The sequence below is a fragment of the Globicephala melas genome, chromosome 1, assembly GCF_963455315.2.
Source record: "Globicephala melas chromosome 1, mGloMel1.2, whole genome shotgun sequence".
In the NCBI taxonomy this organism is placed as follows: domain Eukaryota; kingdom Metazoa; phylum Chordata; class Mammalia; order Artiodactyla; family Delphinidae; genus Globicephala; species Globicephala melas.
In genome coordinates, this window is record NC_083314.1 from 27,546,208 (window position 1) to 27,564,573 (window position 18,366).

Here is an 18,366-nt window from a genome sequence, read left to right on the forward strand (position 1 = left end):
TTCTTTTTTTCTTTTTTCTGTTCAGCATCAATGATTTCCACCACTATGTCTAACAGCTCACAGATCCATTCTCCTCTGTTTCATTGTTGATTCCTTCTAGTTTAATTTTCATTTCAGTTATTGTAGTCTTCATCTCTGTTCTTTATATTTTCTAACTCCTTTTTAAAAACTTCTACCTTCTTTCTCTGTACATTCATTCTTCTCTTGAGTTCTTTAAACACTTCTACGATCATTACCCTGAATTCTTTCTTGGGTAAATTGCCTATTGTCACTTCACTTAGTTCTTCTGGGGTTTTATATTGTTCCTTCATCTGGAACATGTTTTTCTGCTGCCTCATCTTGTCTATTTTGCTGTTTTTATTTTGATGTATCTGGTAGGTTAGTTACATTTCCCAACCTTGGAGAAGTTGCCTTCTGTAGGAGGCAACTTATGTGTCCCAGCGTTGCACTCCCCTCTTGTCACCCAAAGTGTATGCTCTGCATGTTCCCCCTGTGAAGGCTGCGTGGGTCCTTCTGTTGTGGCCATTATGTGGGTGACCTGGTAGGCTTAGTTGGCCCCAAGTCCAGCTGGTTGCCAGCCCCTGCCTTGTGTGGAGGCTGACAGCTGCTTATTAGTGGGGCCTAGTCATTAGACAGCTGACTGCAGAACCCCAGGGGGCCCCAGGGCTAGTTCTGGTTCACTGGTGGGTGGAGTCAAGGTCCAGAAGAGTCCCCGTGGCCTTTTTCCTCCCAGTGGTGGGTGAAGCCAGGTCCTGGGCTTAGTGCCAGACCACAGGCAGGCAGATCTGGGTCCTGGATTCTGGCTGCAGGGTCCTGGGATCCCAGAGCTGGTGTCAAATCACTGATGGGGACAGGGGGAGCTGGTTCCTGACACAGTTGGGTGTGGAGCCTAGGGTGTCCCTAAGCTTGTGTTGGCCTGCTAGTGGCCAGGGCCAGGGCCCAGCTGCTCTAAGGGCAGGATCTGGCATGCTGCTGGCAGGCTGCATCCTCAGGCTGCAGGATTGTGGTTTTCTTGCATCTGGTGTGTGCCCTCTGGTGGGTGAGGTTGGTCTAGAGGCTTGTGCAGGTTTCCCAGAGGGCAAGGCCAGTGCCTACTCACTAGTGGGTGGACTACGGTCTTGGCCCTCTGGAAGGCAGTGTCTAGAGGCATGTCTAAAAGTGGCTGTGGGCTCAGGAAGTCTTTAGGCAGCTTGCCTGCTGATGGGTGGTGCTGTTTCCCTGCCCAGTTAGTTGTTTGTCCTGAAGTGTCACCTGAGGCTATTGGGTGGGGCCAGGTTGCTGCGCTAATGAGCCAGAGGGAGAATCCCACTATGGTGGCTGCCCGTGTCAGTGTCCATGCAGTAGAAAGCTCCCAAGTATGGCTGCTGCCTGTGTTTATGTCCCCAAGGTGAGCCATAGCCACTACCGGGTCTCTGGGAGAATCTCCAAGACTAGCAGGTAGATCTGGCCCAGTTTCCAAGCAAATTACTGCTTTTGCCCTGGGTCCTGGTATATGTGAGATTTTGTATGTGCCATTTAAGAGTGAAGTCTCTATTTCTCCCAGTCCTTTGGGACTTCTGAAATTAAGCCCCACTGTTCTTCAAAGCCAAATGCTCTGGTGACTCATCTTTCCATTGCAGCACCCCAAGGGTGGGGAGCCCAACGTGGGACTCAGAACTCTCATTCCTGCAGTTCTCCAGTTTGTGGGTTGCCCACCTGGGGAAATGGGACTTGTTTTAGTGCAAGTATGCCCCTCCTACTTGTCTCCTTATGGTTCTTTCTTTATGCCTTTAGTTGTAGATCTTTTCAGGTAGGTTCTGGTTGTTTTCATCAATGGTTGTTCTGCAAATAGTTGTGAATTTGTGAATTTGGTGTGCTCATGAGAGGAGGTGAGCTCAGGGTCTTTCTACTCTGCTATCTTGGCCAATCTCCTCCTCCCTCACTTTAAAGCTACTGTGCTTATCCCAAACTCTGTCCCCTGGTTCTTCATGGCAGTAAGATTGTAGGTTTCTAATCCAAGTTTTAACCCTGAATGGTATAGACTAGGGTCAATTTCAGGCTAAAAGCCACAAAAATGGGAAGTTCATCGAGCACCATTCCTTCTTCGTAGTGTCTACGTCCCCTGTATATACCTGTTGCTTCCCAGAACCTTCATATTTTTTCCAGAGTTTCCAACTTTTCATATTTTTTCAAGAGTTTATAATTATCCATAGGAGGTTTGATCCAATAGGAACTGCTTGGCCATTAACACAAGCAAAACTTAGTATTTGTTCTGAATTGTGCATTATTACATACCAAATATAAGTCTTTTCTTCTGGTGACCCAGTAATACTTTCTCTTCATGCAAGAAGTATCCCACAGGGCTTCCCTGGTGGCGCAGTGGTTGAGAGTCCGCCTGCCAATGCAGGGGACGCGGGTTCATGCCCCGGTCCGGGAAGATCCCACACGCTGCAGAGCGGCTGGGCCCGTGAGCCATGGCCGCTGAGCCTGCGCGTCCAGAGCCTGTGCTCCGCAACGAGAGAGGCCACAACAGTGAGAAGCCCGCGTACCAAAAAAAAAAAAAGAAGTATGCCATTTGCATTTCTGTGTGATGAGCACTGCATGTCATAGGTGGTAGGAGTATTTCAAAGGATACCTAACCTAGGTTTTAAGAATAAAGAAACACTTATGGAGCCTGCACTTCAGGGTTGGATTAGAATTAATAGGAATTTTATTCACGTTATGATGCTTTTGGATAACTTTAGTATGAAAATTTCAGGCCTTGGTTTTCTCATTTGAAAATGAGGGGTTTGGATTAGGTCTATAATAATTCTTTCCAATGCAAATATTTTATAGTTCAATTAAAATGCATTAATAAGAGATACTCCAAACCTACTTCTTTGTTCTTCTTAAGCAATACATGCAGACCTCGTTTTATTGCACTTCCCTTTATTGTGCTTCACAGATAATGCACGTTTTTGCAAATTGAAGGCTTGAGCCAATCCTGCCCCCAACAAGTCTATCAGCGCCATTTTTCCAAAAACATTTGCTCACTTCATGTATCTATCACATTTTGGTAATTCTGGAAATATTTCAAACTTTTTCATTATTATTATATTTGTTATAGTGATCTGTGGTCAGTCATCTTTGATATTACTATTGTAATATTTTGGGGGCACCATGAACCACCCTTGTACAAGATGGGCAATAGATGTGTGTGTTCTGACTGCTCCACTGACTGGGCATTCCCCCATTTCTCTCCCTCTCCTTAGGCCTCCCTATTCCCTGAGACACAACATTATTGAAATTAGGCTGATTAATAACCCTACAGTTGCCTCCAAGTATTCAAGGAAAAGGAAGAATCACATGTCTCTCAGTTTAAATCAAAAGCTAGAAATGATTAAGCTTAGTGAAGAAGGCATGTTGAAAGCAGAGATAAGCCCAAAGCTAGGCCTCTTGCTCTAGTTAGCCAAATTGTGAATGCAAAAGAAAAGTTCTTTGAAGGAAATTAAAAGTGCTATGACAGTGAACACACAAATGATAAGAATGCAAAGCAGTCTTATTGCTGATGTAGAGAAAGTTTGAGTGGTCCAGATAGAAGATCAAAGCAGCTACAACATTGCCTTAGTCGAAAGCCTAATCTAGACTCATGCCCTGCCCTAACACTCTTAAATTGTTTGAAGGCTGAGAGAGGTACGGAAGCTGCAGAAGAAAATCTTGAAACTAGGAGATGTTGGTTCATGAGGTTTAAGGAAAGAAGCTGTCTCCATAACATAAAAGTGCAAAGTGAAACAGCAAGTGCTGATGTAGAAGCTGCAGCAAATTATCCAGCTAAGATAATTAATGAAGGTGACTACACTGAACAACAGATTTTCAATGAAGTTGAAACAGCCTTCTTTTGGAAGAAGATGCCCTCTAGGAGTTTCATAGCTAGGGAGGAGAAGTTAATGCCTGGCTTCAAAACTTCAAAGGACAGACTGACTCTTTTGTTAGGGGCTATTGCAGCTGGTGACTTTAAGTTGAAGCCAGTGTACATTTATCATTCCAAAACTCCTAAGGTGCTTAAGAATTATACTAAATCTACTCTGCCTGTGGTTTATAAATGGAAAAACAAAGCCTGGATGACAGCACATCTGTTTACAACATGGTTTACTGAATATTCTAAGCCCACTGTTGATGCCTACTGCTCAGACGAAAGATTCCTTTCAGAATATTACTACTGCTCATTACAATGGACCTGGTCATCTAATGGAAATGTATGATGAGGTTAATGTTGTTTTCATGCCTGCTAAGACACATCCATTCTGAAACCCATGGATTAAGGAGTCATTTCAATTTTCAAGTCTTATTATTTAAGAAATTCATTTTGTAAGGCTCTAGCTGCTGTAGATAGTGACTCTTCTGATGGATCTGGGCAAAATAAATTGAAAGCCTTCTGGAAAAGATTCACCATTCTAGGTGCCATTAAGAACATATCATGATTCATGGGAAGAAGTCAAAAGTTCAACATTAATAGGAGTTTGGAAGAAATTGATTCCAACCTTCATGGGTGACTTTGAGGGGTTCAAGACTTCAGTGGAAGAAGTAACTGCAGATGTGGTGGAAAAAGCAAGAGAACTAGAATTAGAAGTGGAGCCTGAAGATATGACTGAATTGCTGTAACCTCATGATAAAACTTGAACACATGAGGAGTTGCTTCTTACGGATGAGGAAAGAAAGTGGTTTCTTCAGATGGAATCTACTCCTGGTGAAGATGCTGTGAAGATTGTTGAAATGAAAACACAGTGTTTAGAATATTGCATAAATTTAATTGATAAAGCAGCAGCAGGATTTGAGAGGATTGAGTCCAATCTTGAAAGAAGTCTACTGTGGGTAAAATGCTACCAAACAGCATTGCATGCTACAGAGAAATCATTTGTGAAAGGAAGAGTCAATCAATGCAGCAAACTTCATTGTTATTTTATTTTAAGAAGTGTCCACAGCCACCCCAGCCTTCAGCAAACAGCACCCTGATCAGTCAGCAGCCATCAACATGGACGCAAGACTCCCCACCAGCAAAAAGATTAGGACTCACTGAAGGTTCAGATGATGGTTAGCATATTTTAGCAAGTTATTTAGATATAATGTTATTGCACACATTATAGACTACAGTATAGTGTAAACATAACTAAATGCCCTGGGAAACCAAAAAGTTCTTGTGACTCGCCTTATTGAGATATTAGCTTTATTGCAGTGGTCTGTTCCAGAGCCAGTGATATCTCCGAGGTATGCCTGTGGAGTAATTCAGATCATTTCAAGTCCTGTTTAACTGAAAATTTCCCAGATGAGCTGGTAGTGCTGCTTGTTATTTCTTCTAATTTTACGATTCTGCTGTTCAGCTGCTAGGGTACATAAACAAGGAGAGGCTTGGATGTACAACTTAGGAAAGATAGGTGTGTGTTTAGAACCTCTTACGACCGCTTTCGTAGAAACTGCTCTCTGACTCTCTTCCTTCCCTCAAATTAAACTTTCACCTTTTCCTCCTCAGCTTTTAAAGCCCCTACCTTTCTTTCTTTACTTCTCACCAAAATCTTATCCCCCCAACCTAGGAGCTCTCTTATCACTGGATCTTTTCTAGGGAGTTGATCTGTTGTGATAATGAGAAGGTGGCTGTCATTGCAGCAACTTGGGCAAAGGAGCTAGGTTCTTGGTCATCCTCATAGAAATATAATATGAATTTCTCTATGAAAATATTATGATTATTGGTTGGTAGCTTTATTATTAGCATTTCTTTTTTTCCTCTGTATTTTAGGTTTAATAGACTTTAATATTACTGCCTGGGAGCCTGCCCACACTGTGTAGGATTCTTTTGTTTGATTTTGTTTTCTGTCTATTGAAATAGGTCTCAGGTTTTCTCCAACCTCCTTGCAGGCTTTTGTAACAAAACTGATTTATAAATTGGAAATTGCCTATATATAATTTCTCCCCAGTTTACATACTCATTTAACTTTTGCCCATGTTTTTGAACATTCCTAATCGGAAATAGTGATGAGTGGCTGCCACACTGCTGATGCTGGGCAGTACCTATGAAATCTCCTGGACGAGGGATAAAGAGTACGTTGTTTCAGCAGGTTCTTAGTGAAAACTGAGGTTTATAATGCATGCAATTTGCCCATAATCACTATCATAGAAGCAAAGTCATTTTTACTACTGTCCCCTGACTTTCAGTAAGACCCTCTTCATTTCACTAGTGAGAACTGTTTTACCTTTATTAGCAGCTCTTCTCCAAGTATAAATGAAATCTTCAAATATGCCTTGTATCTATGGATGTTTGTGAATAGTATCACCTATGGACAGACCTACAGTCATTGAAATGAATGCTTGTGAACTTTTTAAATGAGAAAATGTATCAAGGAAAAAAATACATGAGTTCAAATTTCTGAGAATTACTTTTAAAGCAGTTCAAATCAAATACTGTTTGTTTAAAAGCCCTTCTAAGTTCCAAATGTATTAATTAAATGTTTAATATGTGTTATAGCTAAAATAGTCATTTCATTGGGATCAATTTATGATATAATAATTGTATGTTAGTGTATACCTTGGATCCCTTGGTACATTTTTTATAGGATCAAGGTCAACATTATGGACATGAATTACTATTGTGTAATTTTGCAAAAATGAAATATAGTTTTTTGAGCTTCTGATCATCTGTCAAGAAAAGTTAATTGACATGGGAAAGGTTAGCAGAAAATATAATTAAATCTTGTGTGTCATAGATCTATTAGTTTTGTTTGAAATAAATTCTCTTTCCATATTCCCATTTTTCCAATACATGCGTATATTGGAATACACACACACACACACACACACACACACACAAACCATAAAACCAGTTTTTCAGAAGAACTAGAGATTAAATAAACCAGAATCCTTACCTAATCTTAGTTATCTCTTGAGTTATTTTGAAGACGTGGAATTATAGCATCAGATTAATGTCTGTGACAAATCTAAGCATTCAGTAGTTGGCAGTTTTTACTGTGTCTGTGTTGCCAGTACTTTTGATCCATGTATGTCGTCACAGAATGGTGTATGAAATAACCACAGTATTTATTTAATTAAAGTGGCAATTAACGTTACATAATCACTGTGTCACCTTTCTCTGAAAGTTTCAAGCCCTGCTATTTATTTTAGAGCACCTAAACTGAAAACAGAAGAATATACAGACTTTGTGGTAGCAACTGATTTTGTTGCTAAGGAAGGTCAGGGAGACTGACCTTCAAACACCCATGCTGTCCTTCCAGCCATACCAGAAGTGGTGAATATGACTTACTCTAGCAAGTTTAGGTAATTTTTTTCTCTCTCTGTTCTTTCCCTTACACTATAAAGAAACATAAAAATATTTACTTTTAGAAATTCTAGATAGCAAATAGCAGACTGATTTTGTAACAGTTAAAATTTGGTAGAGGGTCAGTGTGGGAAGTGTGGTAGAGGATCACTGCAGAAAGGAGTTACGGAGCTGCAACTCTGCTGCCACTGTAGGTACTTGAGGTTGTAAACCCAATTACATCTATACCTTTTCAGTAAACTGAAAGCACTGTCTTGAACCCAGCACCTTGATCTTCCTGTTTTGATCATTGGGAACTAAGTTTTCTGAAAACAAATTAGCTTTTAGAGAAAGAGCTGTGCCAAGTTTAATGTGTCTTTGGGAAAATATGTTAAGTTTGCAGTTAATGACACTATGGCCATTCATTGAGTTAACATATAACAGTAGCTGAGATTTACAGTTGAGTGTTCCTGACTGTCCATACCTTACCATTACTAAATGAAAGCTTACATTGTGGCCATTGATGCAGGAGTGTTTTGAGAGATGTGTGCAGAGAGAAAAGAAGACGATATTAAGACGATATTGGTTTAAAGACAAAATAGAAAATTAATGTGTTAGCCCGCTAGGGCTGCCATAACAAAATACCACAGACTGGGTGACTTAAACAACAGAAATTTTTATGTTCTCACAGTTCTGGAGACTGGAATCTAAGATCAAGGTTTTGGCAGGGTTGGTTTCTTCTGAAGCCTCTTTCCTTGGCTTGCAGATGGCCGCCTTCTTGCTTTGTCCTCTATGTGTGTATGCTCCTGGTGTCCTTTTGAGGGTCCAAATTTTCTCCATTTATGAGGACACAAGTCAGGTAGGATTAAGGCTAATGCCCCATTTTAATGTAATCATCTCTTTAAAGGCCCTATCTTCAAATAGTCACTGGGAGAGGTTAGGACTTCAGCATATGGATTTGGAGGGAAATACAGTTCAGCCCATAATAATTAAATATTTGAAATTTGTTCACTTATTGTTTAAATGTATATTCTAGTAATCTGTGATAAAATCCAAGCTCTGAGCATTCTTGATGATTTCTGTGCGTATACCTCTGTTGAATACTGTACCATTTTCTTGCAGATCTCTCTCACATCTTTCCCCATATACGAAATTTTAGGGTTTTTACTTCCCTGTACATATGTTTTCATTTCACTGTATTGCCTTCTTCTTCTGTGTGTGAGGGGGGTTTGGGCAGGAAATAATGTCCTCCAGCATAAATATCTTTAACTAATGTCTGGAGAAGCAATCAAAAGCAAAAACAGTTTTCATGCAGTCTTCACATTCTAAGTACTATAGTAGAAAGAGCTTGGGTTCAGGAAACCTAGGTTTTTGCTGCTTCAGTTGCTATTTGTATCATCTTTAGCAAGTTATTTTACTAACTTTAGTTTTAATTTCCTCATCTCTAAAATTGTAGACTGAATGTTCTCTGACATCCGATTGAATGATATATTCACTTATTCAGGAAGTATTGAGTACTACTATGTGGCAAGCACTATTTAAGGAATTAGGGATATAGCCTAAGTGTAAAACAATGTCCCAGATGAGACAAGTATAAAACAAATAGCAAGATGGTACATTTAATCCCAACCATATCAGTAATCACATTAAATGTAGATAAACTCTAAACACAATTAAAAGACAGAGATTGTCAGACTGGATAAAAAGCAAAAAACACCTCTATGTGGATTAGAGAAACCCACTTTAAATGTAAAATACAGATAGGTAAAATGGGAAATGATATTCCATGCTCATACCAATTAAGAGAAGACGAGAGTGCTTATATTAATATCTATGAAGTAGATTTCAAAGCAGGTAATATTACTGGAGATCAGGAGGATTATTTCATTATAACAAAGGGATCAGTTCATCAAGAGGACATAGCAATCTTAATCATTTGTGTACCTAATAACAAAACTTAAATACATAAAGCAAAGCTAATAGAACTGCAAGGAAAAATAGATAAATCCAAAATTATAAATGGATATTTCAATACCTATCTTCAAATAATTAATAGAAGTAGAGAGAAAATCATTAAGATTACAAAACACTTTAGCAATACTATCAACAAACTTAATCTAACTGACATTTATAGAAAACCACCCAATAACAGAAGACTTATTCTTTTCAAGGCCATACAGAACACTTACCATGATATACCATATTTGGGCAAAACAGCTCTCTATAAATTTAAAAGGATCCAAATAATTTAAAGCATGTTCTCTTTGAATGAAAGGGAATTAAATTAGAAATCAAAACAAAAGGATATGTGGAAAATTTCCAAGTATTTGGAAACTAAATACAATTTAAAATAATCCATGGGTCAGAGAAACCAGCAGGGAAATGAGAAAGTATCTTGAACCGAGTAAAAATGAAAGCAAAATGTTATCTGTGGGATACAACTAATACAATAGTTCAAGGGAAACTTATAGTACCAACTGATTATATTTGAAAAGAAGAAAGGTCTAAGATCAGTTCTATCTTAAGAAACTAAAACAAGAGGAACAAATTAAACCCAGTGAAAGTAGGAGAAAGGAAATAATAAAGATTGGGACAGCAGTCAATGAAATAGAAAAATAATAGAGAAAATCAATGAAAGGAAAAGCTAGTATTTTTTAGAAGACTGATAAATTTCTAACAAAATTTAACAAAAAAGTGAGAAGAAAATTATTAATATTATGAATGAGAGAGGTGACTTTACTACAGATTTTATGGGTTTTAAGTGGTTTATAATGAAATATTATGAAAACCTTTGTCAATGAATTCAACAATTTTGCTGAAATGGACAAATTCCTTGAAAGACACAAACTGCCAAAGCAAAAGAGATAATCATGAATAGCTTTGTGTGTGTTAAAGAAATTATATTTGTAGTTAAAACCCTTCTCACAAAGAAGACTCCAGACCCATGTGGCTTCACCAATGAATTCCACTGAACGTTTAAGTAAGAAACAGTATCAGTGCTATACAAGTTCTTTTGCAAAATTGAATATTAGGGAATATTTCCTAATTCATTCTATGGGGCTAGCTTAATCTGCTACCCAAAGCAGGCAAAGACAGTACAAGAAAAAAAAAACTATAAACAAATTTCCTTAATAGACATATATGTAGAAAAAACACTTAACATGATTTTAGCAAATTAAGTCCAAAAAAGATTTTTTAAAAAAACAGCACATCTTTACCAGGTGGGGTTTATTCCAGGAATACAAGGTTGGTTTAATTTTCAATTAATCACTATAATTTATCATATTAATAGACTGAATAAATACACGTTTATCTCAATGGATGCAGGAAAGGAAGCATTCAAAACAAATCCTACATCCATTTCTGATTTAAGCCAAAAAGCAAGCAAACAAAAATACTCCCAGTAGACCTGGAATAGGAAACTTTTTTAACCTGATAAAGAACATCTATGGAAAACCTATATTAAATATCTTAATTAAGAAAGACTGAATGGTTTCACAAGGCAAAAATGTTCACTCTGTTCACCATTGTACTGGAGGTTCTAATAAGGTAAGGCAAGAAAAAGAATTTAAAATGCATATAGATTGGAAAGAAAGAAGTAAATCTGTCTTTATTCATGAACAACATGATTTATATATGTAGAAAATCAGATGGAATCTATAAAAAAGCTACTAAAGTTTAACCCATGGGTGTACTTGATACAAGATGAATATATAGAGTTCAGGATATAAAAAGAATTGTAATTTTATACAGCAGCAACAACCCAAAGTGGAAATGAATAAAAATATTATTTATGATAACAACACAAATGTGAAATACTTAGCGATACTTTTCTTTTTTTAACAGCTTTACTGGAGTATAATTGCTTTACAATGTTGCGTTACTTTCTGCTGTATAACAAAGTGAATCAGCTATATGTATACATATATCCCCACATACCCTCCCTCTTGCGCCTCCCTCCCACTCTCCCTATTCTTCCCCTCTAGGTGGTCACAAAGCACCTAGCTGATCTCCCTGTGCTATGCGGCTGCTTCCCACTAGCTAGCTATTTTACATTTGGTAGTGTATATATGTCAGTGCTACTCTCTCACTTTATCTCAGCTTACCCTTCCCCCTCCCTGTGTCCTCAAGTCCATTCTCTACGTCTGCATCTTTATTCCTATCCTACCCTTAGGTTCATCAGAACCATATTTTTTTTTAGGTTCCATATGTATGTATTAGCATACAGTATTTCTTTTTCTCTTTCTGACTTACTTCACTCTGTATGACAGACTGTAGGTCCATCCACCTCACTACAAAACTCAATTTCATTGCTTTTTATGGCTGAGTAATAATCCATTGTATATATGTGCCACATCTTCTTTATCCATTCATCTGTCCATGGACATTTAGGATGGTTCCATGTCCTAGCTATTGTAAATAGTGCTGCAGTGAACATTGTGGTACGTGTCTCTTTTTGAATTATGGTTTTCTCAGGGTATATGCCCAGTAGTGGGATTGCTGGGTCATATGGTAGTTCTATTTCTAGTTTTTTAAGGAAGCTCCATACTGTTCTCCATAGTAGCTGTATCAATTTACATTCCCACCAGCAGTGCAAGAGGGTTCCCTTTTCTCCACACCCTCTCCAGCATTTACTGTTTGTAGATTTTTTGATGATGGCCATTCTGACTGCTGTTAGGTGATACCTCACTGTGATTTTGATTTGCATTTCTTTAATGATTAGTGATGTTGAGTATCTTTTCATGTGTTTGTGGGCAATCTGTATATCTTCTTTGGAGGAATGTCTACTTAGGTCTTCTGCCGATTTTTGGATTGGGTTGTTTGTTTTTTTGATATTGAGCTGCATGAGCTGCTTGTATATTATGGAGATTAATCCTTTGTCAGTAGCATCGTTTGCAAATATTTCCCCCCATTCTGAGGGTTGTCTTTTTGTCTTGTTTATGGTTTCCTTTGCTGTGCAAAAGCTTTGAAGTTTCATTAGGTCCCATTTGTTTGTTTTTCTTTTTATTTCCATTTCTCTAGGAGGTGGGTCAAAAAGGATCTTGCTGTGATTTATGTCATAGGGTGTTCTTCCTATGTTTTCCTCTAAGAGTTTTATAGTGTCTGGCCTTACATTTAGGTCTTTAATCCATTTTGAGTTTATTTTTGTGTACGGTGTTAGGAAGTGTTCTAATTTCATTCATCTACATGTAGCTGTTCAGTTCTCCCAGCACCACTTATTGAAGAGGCTGTCTTTTCTCCATTGTATATCCTTGGCTCCTTTGTCAAAGATAAGGGGGCCATATGTGCATGGGTTTATCTCTGAGCTTTCTATACTGTTCATTGATCTATATTTCTGTTTTTGTTCCAGTACCATACTGTCTTCTTTGCTGTAGCTTTGTAATAGAGACTGAAGTTCGGGAGCCTGATTCCTCCAGCTCCATTTTTCTTTCTCAAGAGTGCTTTGGCTATTCGGGGTCTTTTGTGTTTCCATACAAATTGTAAAATTTTTTGTTGTACTTCTGTGAAAAATGCAATTGGTAGCTTGATAGGGATTGCATTGAATCTTTAGATTGCTTTGGGTAGTACAGTCATTTTCACAATGTTGATTCTTCCAATCCAAAAACATGGTATATCTCTCCATCTGTTTGTATTTAATTTCTTTCATCAGTGTCTTACAGTTTTCTGCATACAGGTCATTTGTCTCCTTAGGTAGGTTTATTCCTAGGTATTTTATTCTTTTTGTTGCAATGGTAAATGGGAGTGTTTCCTTAATTTCTCTTTCAGATTTTTTGGCATTAGTGTATAGGAATACAAGAGATTTCTGTGCATTAATTTTGTATCCTGCTACTTTACACAATTTATTGATTAGCTCTTGTAGTTTTCTGGTAGCATCTTTAGGATTCTCCATGTATAGTATCATGTCATCTGCAAACAGTGATAGTTTTACTTCTTCTTTTCTGATTTGGATTCCTTTTATTTCTCCTTCTTCTCTGATTGCTGTGGCTAAAACTTCCAAAACTATGTTGAATAATAGTGGTGAGAGTAGGCAACCTTGTCTTGTTCCTAATCTTAGAGGAAATGGTTTCAGTTTTTCACCACTGAGAATGTTGTTGGCTGTGGGTTTGTAGTATATGGCCTTTATTATGCTGAGGTAGGTTTCCTTTATTGCCCACTTTCTGGAGGGTTTTTATCATAAATCAGTGTTAAATTTTGTCAAAAGCTTTTTGGCATCTATTGAGATGATCATGTGTTTTTTATCCTTCAGTTAGTTAATATGGTGTATCACATTGATTGATTTGCGTATATTGAAGAATCCTTGCATTCCTGGGATAAATCCCACTTGATCATGGTGTATGATCCTTTTAATGTACTTTTGGATTCTATTTGCCAGTATTTTGTTGAGGATCTTGGCATCTATGTTCATCAGTGATATTGGCCTGTAGTTTTTTTTTCCTGTGTGTGTGGCATCTCTGTCTGGTTTTGGTATCAGGGTGATGGCCTCATAGAATGAGTTTGGGAGTGTTCATCCCTGTGCTATATTTTGGAAGAGTTTGAGAAGGATAGGTGTTAGCTCTTCTCTAAATGTTTGATAGAATTCACCTGTGAAACCATCTGGGCCTGGGCTTTTGTTTGTTGGAAGATTTTTAATCACAGTTTCAATTTCAGTGTTTGTGATTGGTCTGTTCATATTTTCTATTTCTTCCTGGTTCAGTACTTGAAGGTTGTACTTTTCTAAGAATTTGTTCATTTCTTCCAGGTTGTCGATATTACTGGCATATAGTTGTTTGTTGTAGTCTCTCATGATCCTTTGTATTTCTGCAGTGTCAGTTGTTACTTCTCCTTTTTCATTTCTAATTCTGTTGATTGAGTCTTCTCCCTTTTTTTCTTGATAAGTCTGGCTAATGTTTTATCAATTTTGTTTATCTTCTCAAGTTCTTTGAGAGTTGGTTCTCAGCTTTTAGTTTTATTAATCTTTGCTATCATTTCCTTCATTTGTTTTTCATTTATTTTTTAATCTAATCTTTATGATTTCTTTCCTTCTTCTAACTTTGGGGGATTTTTTGTTCTTCTTTTTCTAATTGCTTTAGGTGTAAGGTTAGGTTGTTTATTTGAGATGTTTTTTGTTTCTTGAGGTAGGATTGTATTGCTGTAAACTTCCCTCTTAGAACTGCTTTTGCTGCATCCCATAGGTTTGGATCATTGTGTTTTCATTGTGATTTGTTTCTAGCTATTTTTTGATTTCCTCTTCAATTTCTTCAGTGATCTTTTGGTTATTTAGTAAGTGTATTGTTTAGCCTCCATGTGTTTGTATTTTTAACAGTTTTTTTCCTGAATTCATATCTAGTCTCATAGAGTTGTGGTTGGAAAAGATACTTCATATGATTTCAGTTTTCTTAAGTGTACCAACGCTTGATTTGTGGCCCATGATATGATCTATCCTGGAGAATATTCCATGAGCCTTTGAGAAGAAAGTATATTCTGTTGTTTTGGGATGGGATGTCCTATAAGTATCAGTTAAGTTAGTCTGATCTCATGTGACTTTTAAAGCTTGTGTTTCCTTACTTATTTTCATTTGGGATGATCTATCCATTGGTGAAAATGGGGTGTTAAATCCTCTACTATTATTGTGTTACTGTCAATTTCCCCTTTATGGCTGTTTGCATTTGCCTTATGTATTGAGGTGCTCCTATGTTGGGTACATAAACATTTACAACTGTTATATCTTCTTCTTGGATTAATCCCTTGATCATTATGTAGTATCTTTCTTTGTCTCTTGTAATAGTCTTTTCTTTAAAGTCTATTTCATCTGATATGAGTATTGCTACTCCATCTTCCTTTTGATTTCCATTTGCATGGAATATCTTTTTCCATCCCTCACTTTCAGTCTGTATGTGTCTCTACATCTGATGTGGGTCTCTTGTAGATAGCATATACATGGGTCTTGTTTTTGAATCCATTCAGCTAATATGTTTGTTTTGGTTGGAGCATTTAATCCATTTACATTTAAGGTAATTATCAATATGTATGTTCCTACTATCATTTTCTTAATTGTTTTGGGTTTGTTATTGTAGGTCTTTTCCTTCTTTTGCGATTCCTGCCTAGAGAAGTTACTTTAGCGTTTGTTGTAAAGCTAGTTTGGTGGTGCTGAATTTTCTTAACTTTTGCTTGTCTGTAAAGTTTTTAATTTCTCTGTTGAATCTGAATGAGGTCCTTGCTGGGTAGAGTAATCTTGGTTGTAGATTTTTCCCTTTCGTCACTTTAAATATGTCCTGCCACTCCCTTCTGGCTTGCAGAGTTCCTGCTGAAACATCAACTGTTAACCTTATGGGGATTCCCTTGTATGTTATTTGTTGCTTTTCCCTTGCTGCTTTTAATATTTTTTCTTTGAATTTAATTTTTTTATTTTTTATTTTATTTTTTTTTTTGTGGTACGCAGGCCTCTCACTGTTGTGGCCTCTCCCGTCACGGAGCACAGGCTCCGGACGCGCAGGCTCAGTGGCCATGGCTCACGGGCCCAGCCGCTCCGTGGCATGTGGGATCTTCCTGGACCAGGGCACGAACCCGTGTCCCCTGCATCGGCAGGCGGACTCTCAACCACTGCGCCACCAGGGAAGCCCTGAATTTAATTTTTGATAGTTTGATAAATATGTGTCTTGGCATGTTTCTCCTTGGATTTATCCTATATGGGACTCTCTGTGCTTCCTCGACTTGATTGACTATTTCCTTTCCCATGTTAGAGAAGTTTTCAGCTATAATCTCTTCAAATATTTTCTCAGGCACTTTCTTTATCTCTTCTTCTTCTGGGACCCCTGTAATTTGAATGTCGGTGCTTTTAATATCGTCCTAGAGACCTCTGAGACTGTCCTCAATTCTTTTCATTCTTTTTTCTTTACTCTGCTCTGCAGTAGTTATTTCCACTATTTTATCTTCCAGGTCACTTATCCATTATTCTGCCTCAGTTATTCTGTTATTGATTCCTTCTAGAGTATTTTTAATTTCATTTATTGTGTCGATTCATCATTGTTTGTTTGCTCTTTAGTTCTTCTCGGTCCTTGTTAAACACTTCTTGTATTTTCTCCATTCTATTTCCGAGATTTTGGATTGTCGTCACTATCATTACTCTGAATCCTTTTTCAGGTGGACTGCCTATTTCCTCTTCATTCGTTTGGTCTGGTGTGTTTTTACCTTGCTCCTTCATCTGCTGCATATTTCTCTGTCTTATCATTTTACTTAGTGTGTTTGGGGTCTCCTTTTCACAGGCTGCAGGTTTGTAGTTCCCATTATTTTTGGTGTCTGCCCCCAGTGGGTGAGGTTGGTTCAGTGACTTGTGTAGGCTTCCTGGTGGAGGGGACTGGTACCTGTGTTCTGGTGGGTGGGGCTGCATCTTGTCCTTCTGGTGGGCAGGGCTGCATCCGGTGGTGTGTTTTGGGGTGTCTGTGAACTTAGTATGACTTTAGGCAGCCTCTCTGCTAATGGGTGGGATTGTGTTCCTATCTTCCTAGTTTTTTGGCATGGGGCCTCCTGCACTGGAGCTTGCTGGCCGTTGGTGGAGCTGGGTATTAGTGTTGAGACGAAGATCTCTGGGAGAGCTCTCGCCAATTGATATCGCGTGGGGCTGGGAGGTTTCTGGTGGTCCAATGTCCTGGACTCGGCCCTCCCACCTCAGAGGCTCAGGTCTGACACCCGGCCGGAGGACCAAGACCCTGCCAGCCGCATGGCTCAGAAGAAAAGGAAGAAAGAAAGAAAAGAAAAAAAAAAAAAAAAAGACGGAACTCTAGGACATGTGGTAAGAGCAAACCTAAACAGACAAAATCACACAAAGAAGCATACACATACACACTCACAAAAAGAGGAAAAGGGGAAAAAAAATTAAAAAAAATAAAAAATTTAAAAAAGGAACAGAGCAACCAAACCAATTAACAAATCCACCAATGATATTAAGCGCTAAAAACTAAAGATAAAAATAAAACCAGAAACCAATTAGATGCAGAAAGCAAACCCTAAGTCTACAGTTGCTCCCAAAGTCCACCACCTCAATTTGGGGAACATTCGTTGTCTATTCAGGTATTGCACAGATGCAGGGTTTATCAAGTTGATTGTAGGGATTTAATCCAATCCTCCTGAGGCTGCAAAGAGAAATTTCCCTTTCTCATCTTTGTTCACACAACTCCTGGGGTTCAGCTTTGGTTTTGGCCCCACCTCTGTGTGTAGGCTGCCCTCAGGAGTCTGTTCCCTGCCCAGACAGGAGAGGGTTAAATCAGCAGCTGATTAGGGCTCTCTTGCTCACTCAGGCCAGGGAGAGGGAGGGGTATGGTAGTCATAATTGGATTGTGGGGCCAGCCTGTGGCGGCAGAGGCTAGCGTGACATTGCAACTGCCTGAGGTGCACTGTGTGTTTTGCCGGGAAAGTTGTCCTTGGATCACAGGACCCTGGCAGTGGAGGGCTGCACAGGCTCCCAGGGGGGTGTAGGTAGTGACCTGTGGTTGCACACAGGACTCTTAGTGGCAGCAGCAGCAGCGTTAGCGGTTCATGCCCGCCTCTGGGGTCAGAGCTGATAGCCGTGGCTCCACCCGTCTCTGGAGCTCGTTTAGGCGGTGCTCTGAATGCCCTCTCCTCGCGCACCCTGAAACAATGGTCTCTTGCCTCTCCAGCAGATCCATACTTTTTCCCATACTCTCTTCCGGCTAGCTGTGGTGCACTAGCCGCCTTCAGGCTGTGTTCACGCAGCCAACCCCAGTCCTCTCCCTGGGATCTGACCTGTGAAGCCCGAGCCTTAGCTCCCAGCCCCCACCCGCCCCGGCGGGTGAGCAGACAAGCGTCTCAGGTTGGTGAGTGCTGGTTTACACTGATCCTCTGTGCAGGAATCTCTCCACTTTGCCCTCTGCACGCCTGTTGCTGCCCTCTCCTCCGTGGCTCTGAAGCTTCCCCCCTGCCCACCCGCAGTCTCCACCAGTGAAGGGGCTTCCTAGTGTGTGGAAACTTCCTCCTTCACAGCTCCCTCCCAGAGGTTCCCTATTCTTTTGTCTCTTTTTTTTTCTTTTTTCTTTTGCTCTACCCAGGTATGTGGGGGTTTTCTTGCCTTTTGGGAAGTCTGAGGTCTTCTGCCAGCATTCAGTAGGTGT

At 39.2% G+C, this 18,366-nt stretch overlaps 1 protein-coding gene across 4 annotated transcripts in view; it reads left to right on the forward strand.

Annotated features, from left to right (window-relative positions):
- Window positions 1-18,366, forward strand: part of AKT3 (AKT serine/threonine kinase 3) — a 395,398-nt gene that overhangs the window by 360,450 nt on the left and 16,582 nt on the right. For 3 of the 4 annotated variants that reach the window (XM_060307115.2, XM_060307149.2, XM_060307159.2), the window contains one exon: window positions 16,747-17,037. The exons of the other annotated variant lie outside the window; for it this stretch is intronic. In XM_060307115.2, the coding sequence (XP_060163098.1) occupies window positions 16,747-17,022 (276 nt within the window). In that variant the 3' untranslated portion in view covers window positions 17,023-17,037. Of the gene's footprint in view, window positions 1-16,746; window positions 17,038-18,366 lie in introns of those variants that run through there. 4 annotated transcript variants of the gene reach the window in all.